The following is a 14,639-nucleotide window of genomic DNA, read 5'->3' as shown; positions in this document are numbered from 1 at the left end:
CAAACTGTGATTTGTCATCTATTGCAGGCTAACGAACTGCCTGGTTTGTATGCTGGTCCCAGGCAAAAGCAATACAACACACTGTTTGTTTTCACCTTGCAAAGGTGTTGCATTGTGGAAATACCAGACATGCTCAGATGTTCAGAATTGTCCATAACTGGCTCAAACTATTTCATTCATATAGATAAAACACAATTATGTCAAGGCACTTTATTTCAAGCAGGCGTATGCCCCACTCTGTGCATTACAGATGTGATACATCCAAAATAGCGGCCTTAGTAAATTGACCATGATGGTGAACTAAAACAAAAACAAATGTATTTTTTGTTCTCTTGAACCAGCGAAAATCAACCTTAACAAAAAAATTAGTTTATTTGAAATCATATTAAATCTTTAAACATTCATGCATCACATTATTGCAGATAAGTTATGCACGGTACCGTTTTTGGTCAGAATTGAGAGCAGTGCATCATACTGTTGAGTTGACATGAACTGCATATTATAGTTAAACTCCTCAAGTCATACAAATACAAAAACCTTATTTAAAAAAAAAAAAAAAATCATATGAATAACGTGTAGAACATGTCACTTTAAAACAATTCAAACAAGTAACGTGTGATGCAACCAACCCCTTACATATAATCAGTCAAACCAGTGACTACATTTCACATACGGGGTACATTCAGTGTCATGGAGTTAAATAAATGGCTCTTTTTTTCAGTCTAACATTTGAACATAGATGGCCAAAGGTAAAAGGTGTGTATCAGCATAGGAAAAATAGGTTCAGTGATGCATCATCTTTGGGGAGAGTTTGGTTAATTGAGGCATTTTGAGTGTTAGGAAAACAAGCAAGATATTTCTGTGCACCCTTAGAAAGAAGGTTTGTTTTTAAGGGGCATCTGAACAAGTGAGGTGTATGAGTCATTGGTAGTGGCGGTGGACACGTGGCTGCTATTGGTGTCGCTGTCCACACCGCCACTTGTGACTTCCATTGGAAGAGGCTCATCCGAGCAGATCAACACGTCAATTGGACCCCGGGTGCTCTTGAGGTGGAATTGGAAGCCCTGAGGACAGACAGACAGACAGGCATTTTTTTTTATTATTTTTTTTAAAATAATTTCAGAATACAGAATAAAATGAGTTGGTCTGCCTATCTCCCATCTGGTCATATCCTTTAATATGGGTTAAGGCAATGAACAAAAAAAAAAAAAAATCTGATATTACCATTCAGTTACCAGAATTTTACCGCTTACTGTTTTTCATTTGCTTACTTTTTATGGCCTAGAAGTGAACCTACTTCATTTGGGTGTGCAACATCTAGTGTGGTGTCTTCGGGGCCTTTGACGACAAGCACAGTTTGCTCTCTCAATATGGGGATTGTTTGAATATCCTCATAGGTCACATAGGAAAACGTGAAGCACTTTGTCAAGGAACACAAATCAACAAGGCATTGGAATTCTGCAATCCTGATAATGCAGTCTAAGAATGCTGGTCAGTGTGTGAGAAGCATAGTCAAGGAATTTATATAAAAAAAAAAAAAAAAATTTAAAAAAAGATATCTGCTGGTGTGTTCATCTACACATATGTGATGAATCTCTCCCGTGCAGCTTTCAATCAGCTCATCGAGTTTCCTCTCTTTTTCAGCAAGCTCATTCATCATTTTGATTGTCTCTTTGTTGAGCCAGCTACCCCTATGAACACATACAGCAAAACAAAAACAAAAAATGTTGATGCCAGCATAAACTACTTGAACCATTTGGCATCACCACAACAGTGTGGTTATAAAAAGTCTACACACCCCTTTTCAAATGCCAGGTTTTGTGACAACAAAATGAGACAGAGCAAAATTGACTCAAAACTTTTTTCCACCATTAATAAGGCCTATAACCTGTACTTTTCCTCATTTATTACAAAAACCTGGCAACAGGGTTGTGTCATTTTTATATCCACTACATGTTCAATCACACACACTTGTACTTACAACCACTGTACATGATTCTTATATATCTTTCTGATTAGGTTAATGCCCTCCAAGACATTTGTGACATCATAAACACGTCTCTTGGAGGACTGAAGTTCCTGGCTCACGAGGTTCAGGTCCAAAATTCCATCTTTCGACTGCTGCAGCATGTTCAAAAATTTCCTTGTCAGCAAAACAAGTGATGCGTCGTTCCGCGACCTCCTTAAAATGTGTGGATACATATCAACAGGAAGAGCTGGAAAGGAAATAAAGAATGAACAACTATTATTGAAACAGCGCCTTTTAATTTAAAAATAAATAAATAAATGCATTTACTGCTAGTGAATATTTTGTTGCTGTCAACATGTATTACAAAACAAAAACTTGCCTTCTTCTCCGAGTGAGTGTAATGCGTCAGGGTCATTGACAGCTGATTCCACGGCATCATCCTGACAACCGGGGTCACCACCATCTTCCATGCTCTCATTTTGCTATGAGGAAAATTGCACACAAACTTAAAGATATAAACAAAATATTGTGGAAAAACTGCCTGCAATATTTGTTGGCCTGAGAAACACGTGAAAAATCCAGAATATTTTTGATCTGGAAAAACGCGTGAAAATCACGAATGTACAGTATTTGTGGATCAAAAAAAAAAAAAAAAATCTAATTTCATCATCTCTACAAGTATGAACACACACACCTACTTGGAGTGAGCGCCCTTGCTCACTTTCCAAGATGCATTGTGGGCATTTGCTTACTTGCATTAATGCACATTCGAAAAGAACACAAAGGCGACCTCACTATATAATGCACCATATTGTGTAGACCGTGACTTAGAACACGGCCCAGTTCTTGTTTGCTTTCAAGATTACCTTGGCTGATTCATCAGAACTTTGAATCGGCCAGGGTAAGAACGGTTCGGCCTGTGGCGCCTGCTGCGATTCTTCTAACGACTTCAATGGCGCTTGCTTTATGCCGGAGGAAACATCGGGTGTCCCATCTTCTAAACTTCCAGTAGCTTCCATTGAGTCCTCGGTTGTAACCATTGCGTCGCTCAGCATGTCCAGAAGTACTTCAGCGGTAGTTCTGTTAACAGTTAACGTGCTTCACGAGCACACATGTTGAGCCTACCTTGACCATACCAGTACAATTATCTGCACGCGTACTAGTGAATATGTTTACGCAATGTTACTTGTTGCATAAAACGTAATTCTAGTCGTTAACATCGACTTTTGCACAATTCTGACCTTGTATCAGCATTAGTAGCGTACTAGCGACCCACAAGAAGCAATGCAGCTAGCTAGCTGATGTTATGTCGTGACGTAAAAACAAGAACCAATGAGCAGTGAGATATGGACACACGTGACTTTTGTTTTCGATTCTCTCAGTACAGTCAGTATGTGTTGTCTCTCACGAATGAAATACTACAATATATATTAAAGCTTAGCATTGTTTTTTCAAAGGTGGCAAAAGTATTCACACTATGTACTTACGTAGAAGAAGAGATAGCACAATGAGTAAACAGGTTTTAAAAAATATGAATTACTGTACTGTAGTCTTTCTTGATATGAATAGGTCACTTATTTTTAGGCTTTTTTTCCCCCTGACCTATTAATATAATCGACTGTACGTAATGCATTACAAGTTTCGAACATTTTCATGACAAGAGCGCAGCAGATGGGAGAATGGAAATACAGTACTTTTTTTTTTTTTTTACTGAGAAAATTGACAAATAGTAATAGTGACTTGGATAAATAACTTTAAACTGATTACCAGTGGAATATTAAAGCCCCATAACCTTTACCCTGTTTGAGTCCGAGGAGAGGTGGCGTCTGAACCTGAACAGTGGAAGCATCCATCCATCCATCCATCCATCCATCGATCCATCCATCCTCTTGACCACTTATTCCTCACAAGGAAGCGGGGGGTGCTGGAGCCCATCTCAGCTGGCTTCGGGCAGTAGGCGGGGTACACCCTGAATTGGTTGCCAGCCAATCGCAGGGCACACAGAGACGAACAACCACTCACATTCACAAGGACACCTAGGGACAATTCAGAGCGCCCAATTAACCTGCCATGCATGTCTGGAATGTGGGAGGAGACCAGAGTACCCGGAGAAGACCCACGCAGGCACTGGGAGAACATGCAAACTCCACCCAGGAAGGCCGGAGCTTGGACTCGAACCGGAGTCCTCAGAACTGGGAGGCGGACGTGCTAACCACTCAATCCACTGTGCCGCCCACAGTGGAAGCATCTGTACTTAAATAGAAAATAAAATTAAAAAACAAACAAACATCTAATTCAAAAGAGTTTACTTGCCCTTCCACTAACTGTTTTGTGATAAACATACTAGTTTTTGTACACCGGTAATTCTGCTTTTCATACAATCAAAATATTTGCTTCCCAAATCCTCACAATGTCCTTCCATCTCCTACAACCACATTTAAAAAAAAAAAAAAAAAACAATCCTAAAACTTTTAATTTTGTCTCCTTTTCTGGAAAAAAGTCAATTGATCCAGAAGTAGGTCACAATTATTCTCCCAAAAAAGAAATTTAAAACAACAACACTTAATTACCAAGAAAAAGACAAAGAAATGTACACATCAGTCATCATCATCAAACTTGATCTTCTTCCCTTGGAAAGCCAAAATTTGCCCTTGCTGCTCTTTTCTTTTCTTACTGGCCTCCCACGATGGATGCAGGGCCTGTTGTGTCGCCTGATGAGAAACGCCGCCAGGACCGCGACGAGCCTGCTGCCTCGTAGTGTCGCCTCGGCCACGCCCTCTAAAGTTTGTTCTCTCTGAATCGGAACGTCTGGCGTCAAGCCTGTTGAACTTGCTGTTCCCCGTTGGTCCTCTCTCGTCTTTTTTATCAAAATCTCCCCGGCCTCTGCCCATCGCTTTCCCTTGACCCCTAAACAGCTTGCCCCTTCCACCCCGATTAGGTTTTGTTTGAGACAACGAGCAGAAGACGGTCTGAAGTTTGGGTGTTTTCGTCTTTAACCGTGATTCAAGTTCTTCGAGTTCCGATTGAATCTTGTCGGCAGTCTTTAATTTTCCTGTTGAATCCTCTTTCGCTGTGTCGTCTTCTATGTTTTTAGTCTTCTTTTTCTTAAATTTGCTGACTTTGCCCACGAAAAAGTCATTATCACTGTCGCTCTCCTCTTGGGACGACTGCTTGTGGAATCGTTCCTCAGTACTGTCATCAAAGTACGGTTTGTCCTCCTCCTCAGATAAATCACTTTCTCCTTCTTTTTCTTCTTGTTTTGTGGGCTTGGACACCATTTTCAGTTTATTTTCCTGAGCCTTGGCTTGCACCACTTTCGGTTTATTTTCCTGAGCCATAACTTGCGCTATTTTCGGTGTATCTTCCTGAGCTTTAGCTTGCTGTTTTTTCCTTTCCTGTTCTTGTGGCTCACTCTTTTTGGCTGAAATTGGTTTGAGAATTTCAGTCTCAGCTGTTACTTTCTTTTCAGAAACAGGAACAACATGAGTAGATTCCATTTTGTCTTCATCAGGTTCAGAAGAAATAGTTTCATCTTTGGTGCCTTTCTCATCGTCATTAGTCATTTTCTTCACTTCTTTGGAGCTTGTTTCTTTCTTTGCCTTCTTCCTCTTTTCTACCTTTTTAGCCTTAGCATTTGATGAGTGCAGAGCAACATTTTCCTCATCCTTTTTCTCCATCCGTTCTGTCTGCTTCCCTCCTTTCCTCCTCTCCTCACTGAAAGCCTTCACAGCGGCCCGGATGTCCTCGATCTTTTTCTTGAACTGTGGGTGGGTGGCGATGCGAGCTATTGCTCTGTCGGACATGGTCGACTTTGGGTTCTTGCACACCTCGTTAAAGTTGAGATTCTTCTGCAAGGCGGTCTTGGTAACCTACAGATGGAAATAAGCCTGGTTAAAATGCGTCTTACGTTTTTAGTAGTTTTTCATAATGTCATGCGTAATACATACAAGGTCTGGTCGGAGCACTTTCATCGTGTGGATCTCCTCCAACAATCTGGTGACCCTCCGTTTATTCTTCTCAATGGCCTCCTCTGTCCCCTTCTTCGTCTTCAACCCAGCAATCTGACGAATGATCCTCCGGCTGAGCAGTGCCCTCACTCTCTTCACCTCTTTTCTCATATGCACCACCTCATTGTTCAAGTTCAGGACCTCAGGCTCCTTCTTGATAGGAACTTGGTCAGGCTTTTTCTCCATTTCAACTTTGGGCTTTTCTGGCTCCTCCTCCTCTTCATTATCATCATCATCATCATCATCATCATCATCATCATCACTACAGTCCCTTTCTTTAATGTCTTCTGAATCACCTCCATCTTCTTCGACATCACTTATTTCCCCTTCGGCTTCTCCTCTCACACTCTCCTGCTCGTCTCCATTGTTTGACTCTTCTATATCTTCCTCTTCTTTATCCTCAATATTTGATGCCATTGTCTCTGTTGTCCTTAGAAGTGGTCACCTGTAAAAACAAACACATTAGATCAGAGAAGAAATAAGTGACATAAAGAATTAACCTATGTATTAATTATTACTTACCGCTAAGTATATCTGTCTATAATAGCATAACTGTCACGCAATGTCACAGTTAGTACCCCGCAAACTATGAATTGAGGTAACCAGACTTTTTTTTTTTTTTTTTCCTCTTGTTTGTTGATTTTGTTGTTGTTTCTTGCTTTCTGAAATATGCTAAAAAATTACTTGGAGAATTATGCTTAAAAAAAATAATAAATAAAAAATATAGGTCAATTTCAGTTGATGTGTTAAGGTTATGCATTGCTGGCATTACAAAAGCCAAAATCCCTAACTAATATTGTTATTGTCTATTGTTTGTTTGTTTTTATATAACATTGAAGAAATCAATGCTGTAAAATGTTTCTTCTGTAAAATATGCGCTGCTACTAAAAAAAAAAAAAAAAGAAAAAGTAAAACACCAGTATAGGTAATTAGGATGCAAATATTAAACTACAATAATGATAATTTTCAACAGTTTTTATGTAGAAATGATCCAATTTCATGTTCAATAACTAACTAATTAACTACAAATACAGTATGTTTCTTTGCTCACCCATGCCTGTGATAGTAATAGTGAAATTCAAAATAATTAATTGTACTTAAGTTAGAAGGTACAATCAAATGGTCTATCAAACATTATTCCATTACAAATAATTCACTTCTGGTTTCATTGGTTGGTGGTATGCCGTGTGACCCCCACCCCCCCCCCTCTTATGTCAGGGTAAAAGTTAGTTGCGAAACACTGGTGGTAGGTATTTCAGTCCAAATACTGTCTTACTAAAATGCTCTAAAAATAACCAAATAATGCCACTTTGCAGCGTAGATTCGAGGAGGACTGGTATTTTATTTAGGAAAGGTTGGTGAAAGCTTCGTGATATGCAACAAGCGCACAAACGTGGCAGCGTACCCATCGGCACGTTGTGCCGTGCTGAATTGAACTAAATCACTTGAAAAAAGCTTCTGAACGGCGTTAAACTAGCAACCGTACACAATTAATAAAGAACGATGAAAGTACTTCGAACCACTGCAAACCTTACCGTAATTAACAGGCAACACGCTGTCAAAGTGAAGCGAAAGCTGCATACGGATAGAGGGCGGCCATGTTTGACGTCGCTACGTCTCTGATTTCGTCATTACGTCAGGCGTCGCGACAGGGAAGGGAACGCGGCGTGTCGTGAAAAGGGGAGGGGCCATAGGCGCACTGTTATTAATTATTTCTTTGTTTCATGTGTATTTAACAATAACAACGGTGGCTACTTTACGATCTGTGAATATTAGCGTGAGCGAATGACAGTCCCGTGCTCCTGTTCCCACACCGACACATCGGGAAAATCATCTGGGGGAGGATGAAGCGGCGCAATGCGGACTGCAGCAAACTCAGACGGCCGATAAAACGGAACCGAATCACCGAGGGTATATATAGCAGGTACAGGGGGAAAAAATGGGTTGGAGGGACGCTATTGTATAACAATGGCGCCTCTCTCAATGTCGACATTGCTCTTCCACGCAGTGTCTCATTTCATGATGTTTTACGATTGTGTACATTACGAGCCATTCAAAAAGCTAAATTGACATTCTGGTTCATGTTTTGGGGGGGGGGGCGAACGTGTGTTATTTTGTTCCTGGCTAGCTAACGGTTGTTCATTCAAATCGAGCTCCACATTTAAATAACGTTTGCTAGAAATCGCCCAGTGGCTAGTGTGACTCATCCAACAGAACATGTGTTCCCTTTATATATATATATATATATATATATATATATATATATATATATATATATATATATAAAATTATGTTGACAACGGATTTAGTTGAAAGAATAATCCCAGATTCATGTTTTGTGATGCAGATTCAAAGGTCTGAACATTGTTTAATAAGGAATGTGAGCATATATAAAATTATGTACTTTCTTTTATTTTTGTTACACAAATGTGTGTGCCTTCTATTACATCTCATGATCTTTAATGTTTGAGGCAATTTTGTAAAATTTTGAGCATACAGTATTTCAGCTAATCACAATAAATAATCACTCCGTATAGAACTATTACAGTTGCATAATTGGCCTATATTTACTATTTACACTTATTTTTTCTGAAAAATGTCTATCTATCTATCTATCTATCTGATCATTTACTGTATCACAAATAACCTTAATTGCTGCAAAACTATTCGCCATTTGGCCCACTTGCACGTAACAGAAATCCACGCTCGACAATTTTAAGCAGCCCGCTTTTGTCCCAAATATAATTATCTCCGATGTGTCTTTTGTCCTCCTCTCCCTGCAGTACATTCCTGTATCTGAAGTTCCTGGTCGTGTGGGTGTTAGTTCTGCTGGCTGACTTTGTGTTGGAGTTCAGGTTTGAGTACCTGTGGCCCTTCTGGCTTTTCCTTCGCAGCGTCTATGATTCGTACAGATATCAGGGACTGGTAAGAATGCGTTTTAATAACAAAAGATTACAATTCATTGCAGCCGAAAAGGAATGGAAGAAGCTTATTTGTAAGTGCACATTTTAGAGCGCGATTAAAGTCTCCTTTTCCCCTTTTTGTTTCAGGCGTTCTCATTCTTCTTTGTGTTTGTGGCACTCACATCAGACATCATCTGCCTCCTCTTCATCCCTGTGCAGTGGCTGTTCTTTGCTGCCAGCACCTACGTTTGGGTCCAGTATGTGTGGCACACAGGTTAGCTCACAGTTTTTATTGAAATAGGTTTATTTGACATAAAATCCATTAAAGGGTTGAATCCGTAATTTACCTAATGACCCAGTTGCTGGTTGAACTGCACGACTGAGTGGTAACCTTTTATGCGGGAGCGCAACCTTGACTTTGTATGTGTGTGACACTCAGAGAGAGGAGTGTGTCTTCCCACTGTGTCGTTGTGGATCCTGTTTGTGTACATCGAAGCTGCCATCCGCTTCAAAGACCTGAAGAACTTTCATGTTGACTTGTGTCGACCTTTTGCCGCTCACTGGTAAGTCTTTCAATTATTCTGTATCCACATGCCATATAGCAGAGGCTCTTCAACCGTTTGCTGTGAAGTGCAATCTTAAAATGTGCTTGTAGGTCACCAAGGATTTTTTTATTTATTTTTTTTTACTTTATTACAAATCAAAATGCCAAATATCGGTGGCTTCGGGCAGTAAGCGAGGTACACCCTGAACTGGTTGCCAGCCAATTACAGGGCACACAGAGACGAACAACCACTCACACTCACAAGCACACCTAGGGACAATTCAGAGCGCCCAAGCATGTTTTTGGAAAGTGGGAGGAGACCGGAGTGCTCGGAGAAGACCCACACAGGCACGGGGAGAACATGCAAACTCCACCCGGCAAGGCCGGAGCCTGGACTCAATCTTGCGTCCTCAGTACTGGCAGGCGGACGTGCTAACCACTCATGCCACCATGCCACCCGCGCCGATCATCAGTCTCTTTGCATCCAGATACAACTGAAGGACGCAAGCCCAAAGCCGCCACAGGCTAAATTTAACCGTATACCTCCCAGGATTCTAAATTGTCTGATATATTTCACAGAGTAGGACATATTCACTTGCGGCATCATTCTGAACCAGCATTGGATTCATTTGGACTTATTTATTCTCATAATTTGTCTCTCCCATACTTTCCTTAATGAAATCAATAATGATGAAGACAAAGCACACCTGGTCCAGTTTAATATCAATATTTGTCTTATTGCTTCTTGACAGTATTGGCTACCCAGTGGTGACGCTAGGCTTTGGCTTCAAGAGCTACGTGAGCTACAAGATGCGGCTAAGGAAACAGAAGGATGTGCAAAAGGAGAACGAGTTCTACATGGAGTTGCTGCAACAGGCTCTACCACCTGAACAACAGATGCTGCAGCGACAGGAGAGGGAGGCAGAGGAGGGTGAGATGTGTAAAATTGACAAAGAGCATCCTTTTACAATAATCCTTTTCATGTCTTTTAATATTACTCGTCTACATTCATCCTTCTACTTCAGCTAAAGGGATTTCAGAAACAGAACCTTCCATCGGGTCTCAAAACGGAGGACCCCCCAGTAAGAAAAGCTCATCAGTCCCATTACCTGAACTGGAGTACCGAGAAAAAGGGAAGGACAGCACTGCAAAAGAGCGCGAAGGCAAAAAACAAAACACAATTGGAATCAATAACAACATTATACACTCACTGGACTCCAAACTTCAGGAGACGGAATATATTGAGAACTACATCAGGGCAAAGAAACTGAGCCACGACGCGGCAGGTGAGAATGCGCACAGCGACTCCAATACCCTCGCCGCCTCCAAAGAGGACGCGGCGGCGAGTGGGAAGAACTACAAAAATGCCGCGGGGGGTGGCGTCTGCAACTCATCGCCGCGGAATCACAGTTTCAGTAACGGCAGCATTCCGACGGGTTCCTCGTCCAGTAAGAATGATAAAAAGCAGAAGGGGGGTGGGAAAAGTCCAAAGGATCCACTGGAAAACTGCATCCCCAACAACCAGCTGGGGAAGATGGACGCTTTAGCACGGTAAGAGATGAGTGGTGGTTTACTTTATATAATGGAACCCCGCCAAAAAAAAAAAAAAGTATGTTGGATTTAGAAACCTGCTTGCCATGTACTCCAGTGAGACGTAATTAAAGACAGAAACTCCTGTGGATGACTGCGTACCCTCATTGTCTCCCCCCCTGGTATGAAAAAGGATGGAGCAGGACGTGAAACGCCTCAAGGCGGACCTGCAGGCCAACAGGCAGACGGAGTCGGATTTGCGGAGTCAGCTGTCCACTCTGAGCAACCAAGACCGCAGCCTTCGCTCTGAACTGGGCCAGCTCCAGCAGGACAACGAACTGCTCCAGAACAAGTCGGTGTTCATTTACAATGCACGAGTACTGTCACGATTGAATATTTTTTAGCATCGATTGGATCCATTGATTATTCAATCAACTAATCGGATTCATTTTAATTTTGCATTAAAAGTGTATTACGAATGCATTTTTTAAACCAGTGATTAGATGTTATTTCATACTTTGTATAGTGATTAAAAAAAAAAAAAGAATGGTTGGGGTTAATGTTTGTCCTCTGCTTAGGTTTTTTTTTTGTGTGTGTATTTTGGGTGACTTGGAAAGGTAAGCAGTGTGAAGGAATGACATTTAAACTTTCAAATGCCAAAATGCGGCAATTTTCACTCAATGTAAGGTTTAATGTTCCAACCCACCGCCACAGGCTCCACAGCTCCGTCCAGGCCAAGCAGAAAGATAAGCAGACCATCTCCCAGCTGGAGAAGCGGCTAAAAGCTGAGCAGGAAGCGCGGGTCCTGGCTGAGAAACAGCTGGCCGAGGAGAGGAAGAGGAAGAAGATGGAGGAGGCCACGGCTGCCAGAGCGGTGGCATTAGCCGCAGCCACCAGGTACTCAACACAAAAAAACTCAACCTTGAAGGACACACAAGGTTGATTACTGCTACGATGCTTGCGTCCCCTTCCAGAGTGGAGTCGACTGATTCCCTGCGTGGTCGGATCAGAGAGCTGGAGACGGAGTGCAAGAAGCTCAGCATGGACGTGAAAGTCAAAGAGGATCAGATTCGTGATCTGGAGGGCAAGTGCCAGGTAGGATGGAGAAGTATCGAGTCATATTAGCGCTTTGTTTACATCACGTGAATCTTGTCTCGCAGGAGTTGCGCAAGTACAAAGAGAACGAGAAGGACACGGAGGTGTTGATGTCCGCGTTGTCAGCCATGCAGGAGAAGACGCAGCACCTGGAGAACAGCCTGAGTGCCGAGACCAGGATCAAGCTGGATCTGTTCTCCGCACTGGGCGATGCCAAAAGGCAGCTGGAGATAGCGCAAGGTTTTTTTTGTTTTTTGTTTTTTTTATCTGTTTCTGAATGCGTTAATGAATTACTCTCAACTTCTTTCTCTCTTTCCTGTTTATTCAGGCCAGATCCACCAGAGGGAGCAAGAGATAGCAGAGCTGAAGCAGAAGATAGCCGAGGTTATGGCAGTGATGCCAAGTCTCTCCTACTCGTCTGACAGCAGCAACTTGAGCCCGGTGACCCCGCACTACTCCTCCAAGTTCATGGACAATAGTCCCTCCTCCCTGGACCCCAACGCCTCAGTCTACCAGCCTCTCAAAAAATGACTGGATTGACTCGTTTTTCTTTGAAGCTTTTGTTTCTGTTCTGGTCATTCTGAGTTTACAAGCCTCTGACAGATTTTGCACTGAGGGACTCCTGCATACATATCTACATTTGAAGGGAGTTTTTGGAGAGTGTTGGCCAAATGAAGAGAAAGCCATCGTGTGTCACTTTTCGTCAGTGTTTTTCTCAATAGGCTTTTTGTATCTTGAGTCAAGTTGGGCTTTAATTTATCTTGAACTTAAAGGCACCTGAGACATCAAATTGAGAGATACATGAATGTAAAACTGTTCATGCTTTGAAATCCCTGTTCACATGAAGCAATGATTGTTTGATAACCTCTTAAAAAGTATAAAAGTGTACACCCACTATTAATCGATAATCTAAATGCTGCAGTTGAGAGCTCCAGGATTAATCACGGCACTGCCAAAACAAAGTACATCACCTTTGTGTGCTGCAAAAACCTTTCCATGTGGACCAAATTCCAACCTGTTCGGCCATATTCAATAAAGTTCATGATGTCTTGGTAACTTACTGTTTTTTTTTTATTCTAATTATTTTGCAGATTTTCAGTGCCTTTCAATTCTGTAATTTTTCTAAACGGTACTGCTTTTGGCGATTTTTTCCTATCTAAAGGCAAATACAAGGATGTCACCAGCTCAACCAAGAACTTGTCTTTAAATTTCCCAACTTAAAATTACAACCGCTTGAGTTTTGTCTTAAAGGGAAACAGTACATTTTCATGGTGACTCAGTCTTGGTGTGCCAAACATCAACCAAACTGTCCTCATGCCTAAAAATTGCATTTCTTTGTTTACAGCAATGTACATTAACTTACAGAGGAATGTTGTTTTGTTTAGTTAAGTGCCAAGTGTTTTGTGTTGTACATTCTTACATTAATTGATGTAATTAGCATAACATTTTTTTTTTTTTTTTTTTTAAAGGGGTGCTGTTCACTTGTTTTTGTGTCACTAGAACGTATCTAGACGGTGTAGAGTTTACACGGCCGATTGTGATGATGAAGCAGCAGGTTGTCACTTGATTGTGTTATTCATACATGTATTTGTTTGTGGATTTAATTATGAGACAGTATTTTTGTATTTCTCATAAATGTTCAGTTGACTTTCTATTTTCCAACCAGGCAGGATTTTGTGAATGTGAACCATTTTGATCATGTTTGTGCTCTCATGTGACCTACCTGGAACACTTGTTGTTGTGGATCGCTCTGACTTAGTACATTCAGTTAACATTGTGAGAAAGGAAACAGGGACAAGGAGAGGTAAAAGTGATTTGTGTTCTTTCTTTTTTTTTCTTCTCCATTTCCCACAACTCATTTTACTCAGTGACGGTGTCACACATTTTGGTTTGACCATCACTATTAAAGTCTTGTTGGAGGCAGTGCAAGCCTTTCAAACTTTGCGTGATCTTTGTGTCTGACACTAATTAGTGTTTCTATAATCTGAAAATTTAAAAACAATCTAAATAATTTGATATGCAAGGGTCTTCTGTCCACTGAAATTTTAGATAAACTGCACACAAAAAAGTACAACAGCAAATGACATTTGTAGGCTACTTTAATAATGCAACCATTGCTGAAGTAAAAGTGATATTTTATTTTTACATACCAAATCACTGTTGAGAACATCTAAATTGTGACATATATTAATCATTTATAACATTTGAAGGTGAAAGTATGCTATATAACTCAACAGAAATGGAATTATACAAATCGCTTGGTATTTTATTATTCATATCAGAAAAAGATGTATTTATTAGTTTTCTTTATTAGAAACAAATTATGTTTTTGACTAGCAGCTAAAACAGCTGAAAATAGCAAGGCAGCATCTTGAGCAAAAACGTATTATTCAGGTTATTATATTCAGTTAAAATCTAGTTTTATTTCTTTTTGAAACAATGTATTCAGTAATATTTTTAACATACGTTTTCCAGGTGCATAAATAACTAACAGGTTTGCGCCAAACACAGCAAAATACAAAAGTGTTGTTGTTGCTGTTGCTGTTGCTGTTGCTGTTGTGTTTTGTTTTGTTTTTCGAAAATGTTAATGC

General features: G+C 40.7%; 3 protein-coding genes across 3 annotated transcripts; 1 reads left to right on the top strand and 2 right to left on the bottom strand.

Moving 5' to 3' along the window:
- Positions 1–195: 195 nt before the first annotated feature.
- Positions 196–3,531, bottom strand: LOC144007259 (transcription factor E2F6-like). Its single transcript, XM_077506707.1, has 6 exons — positions 2,836–3,531; positions 2,349–2,451; positions 1,982–2,216; positions 1,560–1,691; positions 1,298–1,412; positions 196–1,064 (listed from the first exon to the last, which is right to left on the bottom strand). Exons 1-6 carry the CDS (start codon positions 3,022–3,024, stop codon positions 870–872), a joined length of 969 nt encoding a protein of 322 aa, XP_077362833.1. The 5' UTR covers positions 3,025–3,531; the 3' UTR covers positions 196–869.
- A 727-nt stretch (positions 3,532–4,258) lies between these two features.
- Positions 4,259–7,678, bottom strand: srfbp1 (serum response factor binding protein 1). The gene is made up of 3 exons (XM_077506706.1): positions 7,512–7,678; positions 5,917–6,421; positions 4,259–5,838 (listed from the first exon to the last, which is right to left on the bottom strand). Exons 2-3 carry the CDS (start codon positions 6,391–6,393, stop codon positions 4,567–4,569), a joined length of 1,749 nt encoding a protein of 582 aa, XP_077362832.1. The 5' UTR covers positions 6,394–6,421; positions 7,512–7,678; the 3' UTR covers positions 4,259–4,566.
- Positions 7,618–13,971, top strand: LOC144007257 (macoilin-like). The gene is made up of 11 exons (XM_077506705.1): positions 7,618–7,900; positions 8,760–8,901; positions 9,027–9,153; positions 9,319–9,442; positions 10,176–10,354; positions 10,449–10,974; positions 11,147–11,305; positions 11,668–11,850; positions 11,928–12,048; positions 12,114–12,288; positions 12,377–13,971. The coding sequence occupies exons 1-11, from the start codon at positions 7,821–7,823 to the stop codon at positions 12,577–12,579; spliced, it is 2,019 nt and encodes a 672-aa protein (XP_077362831.1). The 5' UTR covers positions 7,618–7,820; the 3' UTR covers positions 12,580–13,971.
- Positions 13,972–14,639: the final 668 nt, after the last annotated feature.

The sequence above is a fragment of the Festucalex cinctus genome, chromosome 19, assembly GCF_051991245.1.
Source record: "Festucalex cinctus isolate MCC-2025b chromosome 19, RoL_Fcin_1.0, whole genome shotgun sequence".
Classification (NCBI taxonomy): domain Eukaryota; kingdom Metazoa; phylum Chordata; class Actinopteri; order Syngnathiformes; family Syngnathidae; genus Festucalex; species Festucalex cinctus.
The sequence above is the reverse complement of the archived record's forward strand: the minus strand, read 5'-3'. Positions and strand labels throughout refer to the sequence as shown.

Excerpts from the sequence above, each read along its gene's own strand:
- LOC144007259 (XM_077506707.1), bottom strand. The coding sequence starts at position 3,024 with ATGCTGAGCGACGCAATGGTTACAACCGAGGACTCAATGGAAGCTACT. Across the intron at positions 2,217-2,348 it reads ACACTCACTCGGAGAAGAAG|CTCTTCCTGTTGATATGTAT; the intron begins GCAAGTTTTTGT and ends TTTCCTTTCCAG. Across the intron at positions 1,692-1,981 it reads AAGAATCATGTACAGTGGTT|GGGTAGCTGGCTCAACAAAG; the intron begins GTAAGTACAAGT and ends ATGTGTTCATAG.
- srfbp1 (XM_077506706.1), bottom strand. The coding sequence starts at position 6,393 with ATGGCATCAAATATTGAGGATAAAGAAGAGGAAGATATAGAAGAGTCA. Across the intron at positions 5,839-5,916 it reads AAGTGCTCCGACCAGACCTT|GTTACCAAGACCGCCTTGCA; the intron begins GTATGTATTACG and ends TTCCATCTGTAG.
- LOC144007257 (XM_077506705.1), top strand. The coding sequence starts at position 7,821 with ATGAAGCGGCGCAATGCGGACTGCAGCAAACTCAGACGGCCGATAAAA. Across the intron at positions 8,902-9,026 it reads CGTACAGATATCAGGGACTG|GCGTTCTCATTCTTCTTTGT; the intron begins GTAAGAATGCGT and ends TTTTTGTTTCAG. Across the intron at positions 9,154-9,318 it reads CCAGTATGTGTGGCACACAG|AGAGAGGAGTGTGTCTTCCC; the intron begins GTTAGCTCACAG and ends TGTGACACTCAG.